Source organism: Acyrthosiphon pisum, chromosome A2, assembly GCF_005508785.2.
Source record: "Acyrthosiphon pisum isolate AL4f chromosome A2, pea_aphid_22Mar2018_4r6ur, whole genome shotgun sequence".
NCBI lineage: Eukaryota > Metazoa > Arthropoda > Insecta > Hemiptera > Aphididae > Acyrthosiphon > Acyrthosiphon pisum.
The window spans coordinates 16,476,654-16,485,753 of record NC_042495.1 but is presented as its reverse complement, the minus strand read 5'-3'; the positions used below and the strand labels follow the sequence as shown (position 1 = coordinate 16,485,753).

General features: G+C 26.4%; 2 protein-coding genes across 4 annotated transcripts; one reads left to right on the top strand and one right to left on the bottom strand.

The window, feature by feature from the left end:
* Window positions 1-382: 382 nt before the first annotated feature.
* LOC100168222 (vacuolar protein sorting-associated protein 51 homolog) lies at window positions 383-7,664 on the bottom strand. 3 transcript variants are annotated; one of them, XM_001947028.5, is made up of 15 exons: window positions 7,446-7,664; window positions 6,200-6,334; window positions 6,006-6,107; window positions 5,804-5,923; window positions 4,984-5,124; window positions 4,751-4,903; window positions 4,196-4,299; window positions 3,932-4,132; window positions 3,649-3,862; window positions 3,117-3,335; window positions 2,879-3,043; window positions 2,706-2,816; window positions 1,305-1,532; window positions 1,121-1,233; window positions 383-553 (listed from the first exon to the last, which is right to left on the bottom strand). In XM_001947028.5, the coding sequence occupies exons 1-15, from the start codon at window positions 7,524-7,526 to the stop codon at window positions 445-447; spliced, it is 2,196 nt and encodes a 731-aa protein (XP_001947063.1). In that variant the 5' UTR covers window positions 7,527-7,664; the 3' UTR covers window positions 383-444. The 3 variants fall into 3 exon arrangements, with proteins under 3 accessions (XP_001947063.1, XP_003244160.1, XP_029345194.1); XM_003244112.4 differs by having other exon boundaries at window positions 7,468-7,659; XM_029489334.1 differs by lacking the exon at window positions 7,446-7,664 and adding an exon at window positions 6,521-6,720.
* Window positions 7,665-7,939: 275 nt separating this feature from the next.
* On the top strand, window positions 7,940-8,886 carry LOC100574233 (DNA-directed RNA polymerase II subunit RPB9-like). The gene is made up of 4 exons (XM_003244120.3): window positions 7,940-8,175; window positions 8,376-8,430; window positions 8,587-8,660; window positions 8,736-8,886. Exons 1-4 carry the CDS (start codon window positions 8,111-8,113, stop codon window positions 8,884-8,886), a joined length of 345 nt encoding a protein of 114 aa, XP_003244168.1. The 5' UTR covers window positions 7,940-8,110.
* The last annotated feature ends 214 nt before the right edge of the window (window positions 8,887-9,100 follow it).

Below are 9,100 nucleotides of genomic sequence, written 5' to 3'. Positions count from 1 at the left end.
CGCACGGCGTTAATGGGTTTATCCATACGAGCATATTACCGTAATTATATATATATTAGTAAATGAAAATATTAAATAGATCTTTTTAATGTGAAAAACAGTTGTTTCAAATCCCCTTAATTTCTTTTTTTCTAAATACTTTTTCATGAGAAATGTATTGTTGTAATTGTGTACAATTAATGCTGTAACATTTATATTAAAATGTTCCCATTTTATCAATGTTCAGGTTCACTATTTATTAACTTAAATGTCATTAATATATTGACTATTTAATTTATTTATTAGATAATATACCTAATATATTAGTTATAAATTATAATAAATATAATAAATTCTATAAAATAATATACATTAGTATTATTAACAATACAGTATAATATAGTTTAAATGAACAAAAAACAGTTATAGGTAAATATTATAATACACAATAAGGAATATAAGTATTTAACCTCTTTCACAAATAATTTCAACAACACTTGGTTCCATTAATACTGGATTTAAACATCTATGAACGGAGCTGCTTAATATTTCATCCAGAAGCAAATGTACTAAACTGAAATAAATTACAATAATTAAAATTACTTTAGATGAAATCAAAAGCAAATTATTAGTAAAATAAATGGTGATTCATTTTAAATTATCCAATAAATTTATTTTTCAGCAATATGTTCCCAAACTGAGTTCATTTTAGATTAGGTTGCTAAGAAGAAATAACATAATATGAAATATTATTATATTACCTATAATGGTATGAAAAAAAGTTGATAACTAAAAATAAATTAAATACTTAAAAAACAGCTTCAAATAGATATTTCAAAATTGAAATATAAAATATTCATATGAAAATGAGTAATAGCATAATGCAATTCGTACGTACAGATTTTGTAATTAAAAAAATTTAGGTAGTTATAAAATGTTTACTATTCATAAAAGAATTAATCAAACCATAGGTATTTAAATTAATTTTGTGAGAACTTAAAAATATATATTAAACCTATTTATTTTACTCTAATAATGTAATCAATTACTTTTAAAATTTTTCCTATATACATTAATAAATAATATTTAATTAGAACAATTTTTAAATTATAAAATAATGATAATGTATATAATATCATACTTTTCATCAGAAACAAATCGCCACAAATAAAGCTGTAAATAATGAATATCAACTTGAACCTGTTGAAGTCCGTAGCGATTAAATGTTCTTAAGCGAACACATTCTAAAAGTGTCTAAAACATTAAAAGAAAAAAAAAATTAAAAAAGTTTAGATTACAATTTATCATACAGAAAATATCCAAACCTTAAGACTTATTTTAATAATGCCTGTTGTAATAGAAACTCTCGAAAATTGAACTGGCGAAAATATGTCTATGCGTTCTGAAAATAATCTATTGATGGCGGAAAATGTTTGGGTGTTTGTAGCTGTTCCACCAGTAGACCATGCCCTTATATGTCTAGACATTTGAGTTCTACGACTCGAATCACTACTTCTGTCGGTCCGCAAACCTTCTTCAAATAATTCACCAACCTAAATAATAAAGAGTAATTTTAATAATTAGTAATTACAGAAGAATCTTAAGTCTTAACCTCTGTTAGAACAACATAGAATACAATTTGTAAAATTTACTAAATTAAATTAAATACTATTTATTTTTGTCTTAAATAGTTTAAAATGAAGCAAACAAATTCCTATTATTTTAATATAAAACTGTTTTGTATCAATATGGATAGCTTCTTCTGGGTGTTATTTTAATAAGAAATGTTTACAAAGTAATAAATAATAAATATTAAACAATATGGATAGGTATTAGATATTATAGTTTTCTACTATAGCTGTTGTGTTAAAATTGTAATAATAATTTTTAAAAAGAGTAGTATTTTAAATTTTTTATAGATGATACATGTCCTTCTTATTGTTATTAGAAAGCTTATGACTAAACACCGGATTCCTGTGCAATTGCATCTTTTTATGGTGTGTCTAAATTCAATAGAAAAAAAGCTACAAATCAAAATAAAGAGATGTAGATTAATTTAAAGAAAGTTTTATGTTGCATAAAATTCCACGTATTTGGATTTTTGCACAAAATTGCACGTTTAAATTAAAATTTGAAGTACCTATATTGAACATTTTGTTTTTGCACGTTTTAGCACATTTTAACATTTTAATTGCACATTTTTTAGATTTTAGCTGCACAAAAATCCGGTCTTTACTTATGACAATTTAACACAGATACTATTATGTAAAAATTTGGTTCTTAAACTCTGTCTGTAAAAAAACTAGTATGTAGATATCAATATTTAGAGTTAGATTAAATTTAAATATGAAACAGTTATTTGTAAATAGTGTTGAATTTTTTGGTCTATCTAGAGTATTTTATTAAATTAAAATACAGAAAAATATACTATCATTTTCAGTTTGAAAATATTCATTATTGATTCTAATATTGAATATAAACCAGTAAAGAAAATTAAATTTGATTAGTTCTGTCATTGGCTATAAACATCATAAACAGAAATTACTAGTCAATATCCTCTTTACCGTATATACAAGTATACTCCAAATACGTCAACAACATGACCAGTTAACAAAGGAAAAAACTGGTTTAAGATAGCAAATTGGTCATGTTCTTAATGTGCGCGATGTATATATCCATTAGTAATTTTAAATAATTAATTATACACTACAAATGAGAAGTTTTACTTGACTGTCGACAGATGTAATTTCCTCCACCACTCGTTTCATAACAGCGCGCACTGTTCTTGGTTCTAAACTATGAAGCCAATCACGGGTTTCAACAGATTTCTTTAACATCTAAAAAATTGAAAATCAAAAATATAACAGATCAATATAAGTTTTTTTTTTGTATTACTTACTTGTGATATGGATAGTCCTTCAACGCGTACATAATAGTTTACAAGATGTTGAGCGGCAGAATGCATATCTGATGCCAACTCAACTTCAGAGCTAAGTTGAGATGAATTCTTGTTTTTGGTTTCAAAATATTTATTAATTTCGTAAGTTTCATCAACTAGTTTTAACTTAAAATAAAATAATAATAAATATTAAATACTATCATTTACTATTTATTCTAAGGACTATATTTTAGCTTACCAAATGACCGACACCAGAAATTTGAAATTCAAGACACATTTTTGTCATAATCAGGAAAAGAAAAGCGGGTGGGCAAGGTATGCAAATAGTGTAAGAACGAGCTGCTGAGGATAAATAATGTAAAAATCCCACAACAAGACTTTCGCGTACATAATCCACACTAATAGTTTTTCGAAGTGCATTATTGGTTGAAAATGATACTTTTGGATCTAAAAATGCCTAGACACAATATTAATCTATAGAAAATATATGAATAAATCAATGATGTAGAAATAATAACTTAAATTTGATAGGTTTATTTCTCCAATTCAAATTCAATATATTATCAATGGTTTTAAAATATACAGATGAGCCATAGCATAGGAGTTTTTGGTGACTAAAAATATGCTGTGTCAGCCGCTAGATTTGCTGTATCCATTTACATTGTGCTTAATGCAAACGGATATAGCAACCTAGCAGCTAACAGCATATTTTATAGTTTATCTATGTATTTTAAAATCAATAATATTATAATTATAATTATTTGACTTACAGAAATATCTTGTAAAATTCCTTTAATTTTTTCTATTACATCTGATGTTAATGATGCCAAGGATTCAGTAGCAAATCCATTATCATTTAATTTTTGCAATGATACTAATGACTGACGTACAGTTGCGAGTTTATCGTGGAAGTGTGCTTTTAACATATCTAAGTGTAATTTAGTTTGACGACGGGCAGCAGATGAAATAATCTCCATTACATTCCTATGAATATTAATTATATTATCATCAATCATACGTAATACTATTTTTTTCGTGGATTTAAATACATACAATGTAAAATCTTTGTAGGAAAACAATTTTCCAATTGCTTGAATCTTTCTATAAAATCTGTCTAGAGCTCTAACTAGGATCGCTGTGTCACTTGTATTTCTATCAATATAACACTGAACTATTTCCAGGTATCGAATCATATTATCTTCAACAAATACATTTAATTGATTTATACTGATTTCGGTTTCTTCATTTTCATCACTGAAAATTAATTACAATGATTAATAAATAAATCAAAATTTTCTTTTTCATATAATGTTTTACTTTTTTGATAAATTTTCAACAAACATATCATTGAATGATGCAATTACCAGGCACAATTGACTAAGGAAAGTGTCACTTCCTAAATCAATAAATTCAATCATATCCTATGAAAATAATTAAATATATAAATAAATTACAAGCCATTGAGCTACAATATTTTTTTTATTTCATAATTATATTCTTATTATTTAAATAGCATTCGAAAATTGCTTGTGTTAAGACTTGAAATTTTAATCTAAGGTTTTAAATAATTCAATAATTTGGAAAGTTACATATTGTACTGAAGTCCGAAAGGTTAAAAATTGATCAAATATAGATAGGATTATAAAAGAAGCAAGTGATAAGCACTTGTCTAATTTCATACATTTGTAAGATAGCAATATTATGATAAATATGAGTATAATTTATAGTATATTGGTGAAAACTTGATACTCGTTTGTACTCTATTTTGTTTTTAAAATTTCTAGTCAATGGTAGAAGTATTAAATCATAATATATAATATTAAATATTTGAATAATACAATTAAAATTTATAAGAATTATAGCTAAATTTACTTGATTTATATCTTCAACTTGCAATTGAAGTACATTCAATGACTCCAATAAACATTTTTTTGAGTGTAATAAAAATTCTTTGCATAGTGATAAAACTGGCTCATCAAGTTGAAGTAATAGATTAACAGATTTAGTTAATTCTTTACCAGTAATCTAGGACATAAAGGGTAATTTTAGTAAAATCATGCTTCTCTGTAGGTAAAAGTAAATATAAATCATGAATAAATACTTACATCTTTATCTCTTAAATGGCTGTATAAAATTTTCTTAAGTTCATTCACTATTTTGTTGCAATCATTAAGTATTCCCTTTAACGATTCTTGATTACCATATTGAGTTAAGACTCGTTGAGCATGTAAATATTCTTGTACAACCTAATAAAGAAATTATATTAAAATTACATAATTTTTATTTTGTAATAAATAATCAGTTTGCTTATATGAATAATCTAAGGGGTATCAACATTCAATACCAACCGCTCTAAGGAGTTCAGTATAGGCAATTTTTTATGTGGGTGCATGTGGATCGTTAAAATGTGTGCATACTGAGTGTTCATTAGTGTGAATGACTGTGTATAAAATAAATATTGGAGCGCTCCCACACATGCACATAAATTACAGTAACGTAACACATTACACAATAATTACAAATGTGAATTTTAGTGAAACACTGAAACTTAGTTTCGTATTTCCTATAATATAGCTTAGGTAATCAGTGACATTATAGTACGAACACTTATTCAACAAACTGAAGAAATGAAGTTTATCTAGGCCTGCTGTATAAGAGTCGATTTTTGATATTTTATTTTCAATATCCAATATTTGGCTCTAAAACTTATGATATCTTAGTTTTGAAATTTTAATTATTGAGTTTAGTAATTAAAACATCAAAAATTTAAATAGTCATAGATTAACTTCTCTTCTGCTATATTGATAATAGGTGTTTTTACTCTTAAGCCACTCAATAAACCGTATTATTAAAAATACAAAAATTAATTTTCATAATGTTTCAATACTATTCATACCCTTTAAATAAGTACATATATTATTTTACCTGTGCATAATCTCCTTTTATTAAAAGTTTATTTAATGTTGTTGGAAGCGTGTAAACAAACTCCAACCGTTTTAATAATGTATGTGTCTCTGAAAGTTTTGATATTTCATCTCTATTGGCCTAAATATATTAAAACACATACATAATTATACAATGAATAATAACCCACCTAAAGTTAATATTCTACAAAATGTTCACTTGCATGCAAAGATGATGTAATTATTTCTGATGTATTAGTAATCTCATCCATTTTAAATAAAAGTGATTCCATATCTTCTTCTAAACTTTTAAAATCATTTTTCATCTAGAACACAAATAAAAAGTTAACAAATTAAAATCATTCTGGTATTTGATTATATTATATACAATATATTTTATTCTGGTTTAACATCTTACTTTTCCAATTGTATCAGTAGCCAAAATAAATTTGTTGTAGTTTTCATATACTAAAGTTTGCATATCGGAATGTAAAGATTGAATGTCTTGATGTATTTCTCTTTCATGATCTATTACTTGTTTTAAATTTGACTCCTGTACAACATTATGAATTAGTATATTTAATAGACATAAAACGATTCATACTGATTAACTGAAATTTAATCTAAGAGGTCAGGATTTGCAGATTATTTTTAAGTACTTATAACACTATTTAACAAGTTCAACGCCGCTCGTGATTTCAGAAACGACGGTAAAAACAAAAACTAAAATCACCCATACCTTTAAATTTAGAGTTCATTGTCAATGGCCTATCTAAATTTCAGAGTTTATTTAAAAAAAATCTGATTTAATTATAGCGTATATGAACCATAGGAGTGCTTACAGGAGGGGCCGGGTGGGCACTGGCCCCCCCGGCAGACTGTGCCTCCAACAAAATCATGCCAGGATAAAATAAAAGACGTGTGTACCCTGCAGTACCTATAGATTTTGATTAATTGTAATTTTTTTAGTCACGCATTTATTAATTAGTGATTATATTATTATTATAATATTATGTTCATCAATTCTTTATAACTACGAGTACCTACATAACATGCAATGGTACTGTTGTGCCCATCACAATTTAAGATATCTTAAATCGTGGTGCCTATTTACCAGGTTTTGCGCTGTGATATCACAGATTAAATACAATTTTATCTAACCAGTGATAATATTGTTTTATCAGCTGAAAATAATTTCAAAAATGTGTTTAGATATTTTACGATTTGTTAAAATTATTTAAATTTTGTCAGAAACTCAAATTATTTATTATTGATTAGTTAACAGTTTTATAAATTGTATGTTGTTTACCTAGTATAGTGGATGGGAAAGAAGTATTTTTATTGTTTTGACAATGGTTATACTTTTTGATCATAATTAAAAAATATTCCTACCATTGTGAATTTTGTAACATACAAAATGAATGTTTCTTTATGTCTCAAAAAAAAAAAATAGGTCTCATAATTTAAAAATGTGTTATGCCCCTTCAGCCACCAAAGTCTGAACACGCCTATGATATGAACGTATACGTTTTTGACGCGTTAACACGTCACCCGCCTGTTGGAATAAACTCTGTTAATGCGTATACAGTATAGACGTTAGTGGCGTTGAAAGTGTTAATATAAAATGTAATTTACAATAGATTATAGATTTGATTTATTTTTACCTTAAGTACTTTTTTTACATACATCTCTGCATTGAAACATGCACCGTCAATGTCATAAGGATCTCCTGGTTTAATATCCATTTTAGAACAAGTATAATAATATAATGAATAATACTTTTTAGTTTTTTTTCTGATGTACAACTACTATACAAGACCAAACTACTTAATTAAAAAGGAAAATAATAAATATTAAACCATAAAATACCTAGTATCAATAAATGTAGTATTTTATCAGTTTTCGTTGGTGATTGAAAGCTTATCAACTACCAAACATGTAAAATAACATATAAATCACGAACAAATGATACACAGCGTCCCCGTCACATCTTATCAATTTCAATCGCCAATCGTAACCACAGAATTTACCACCACACGGTTTAAGATATCTACAACCGTGATTTACCATCATAGACCTGATAATTATCAGTCTATGTTTACCATCAACAAAACAATAATCATTATCACGGCTGCATAATATTATCACAGAATAAACGAAAATTAAAAATTTCGAGTACCTAACATAGATATTTATCGCTTACGATATACGAATAAAAAACATATTATTGGACGTTTTTATATATTTCCATTTATTTATAATTTATTTAGTCGTGGTCGTTTTCTGTCCCTAGACACTTATATTATAAGTTATAACGTACAATATAATAATGTCGGGTTACGATTCCCGAAGTGACGGACCTGGATTTGTCGGAATTAGATTCTGTCAAGAATGGTAATACTATCATAAAAATTAATTTTTTTAAAGTCGCTTAATTTTGTTTGAATTTTGATCGGACCACAGTGTTGACAATACAAATAACTTATTAAAGTCGAAACAACAAATTGCGTTTAATAATTTCAATGGTTGAGGAATAATGACAAAAAAAATAAAAATACTGACTGTTTAATTTGCTAAATTAATTTGTCTTTCAGTAACAACATGTTGTATCCAAAAGAAGACAAAGAACATAAAGTACTGTTGTACGCTGTAAGTAAAATATAATATTACTTTTGGACAATTTTGGTTAATTATTTTTATTTTATTTATTTACCACATGCCATTTGTTTGGTCATGTGTAAAGTGTATTAGATTGCTTCATTGTTTGATAATATTAAATTATAAATAAGATGTTCAATGTTTCAGTGCCGAAATTGCGATCACAGACAAATGGCTGACAGCAATTGCATTTATGTGAACAAAATTATGCACGAAATCAAGTAATTTGAAACATCTATACACAGATTGACTTTGTTACTCATTAGTTATTAATATTATTTTTTTATTGCGTTTAGCGAACTTACTCATATTGTTTCCGATGTAACGTCTGATCCAACTTTACCCAGGTCTGAAGATCATCCCTGTCCAAAATGTAAACACCGAGAATCAGTATTTTTCCAAGCTCAAACTAGACGTGCAGAGGTATATCTTATACTAGGAATTTAATTTAATTTAATTCTTAATTTGGTTATTTTTAGATTCTGAGTGGAACGATGAATGTATTGATTTTACAATGATGTGTGTTTTTTTTTTAATTTTTTAATTTTTTAATTCTTTTTGTGTGTGTACACGATAAGTAGTCGAAATAATGCTTCGATTTTCAACTTCAGTATCTTGTTACAGATAGGAAAGTGAATATCGTTGGTGCATTGGGAGGTCA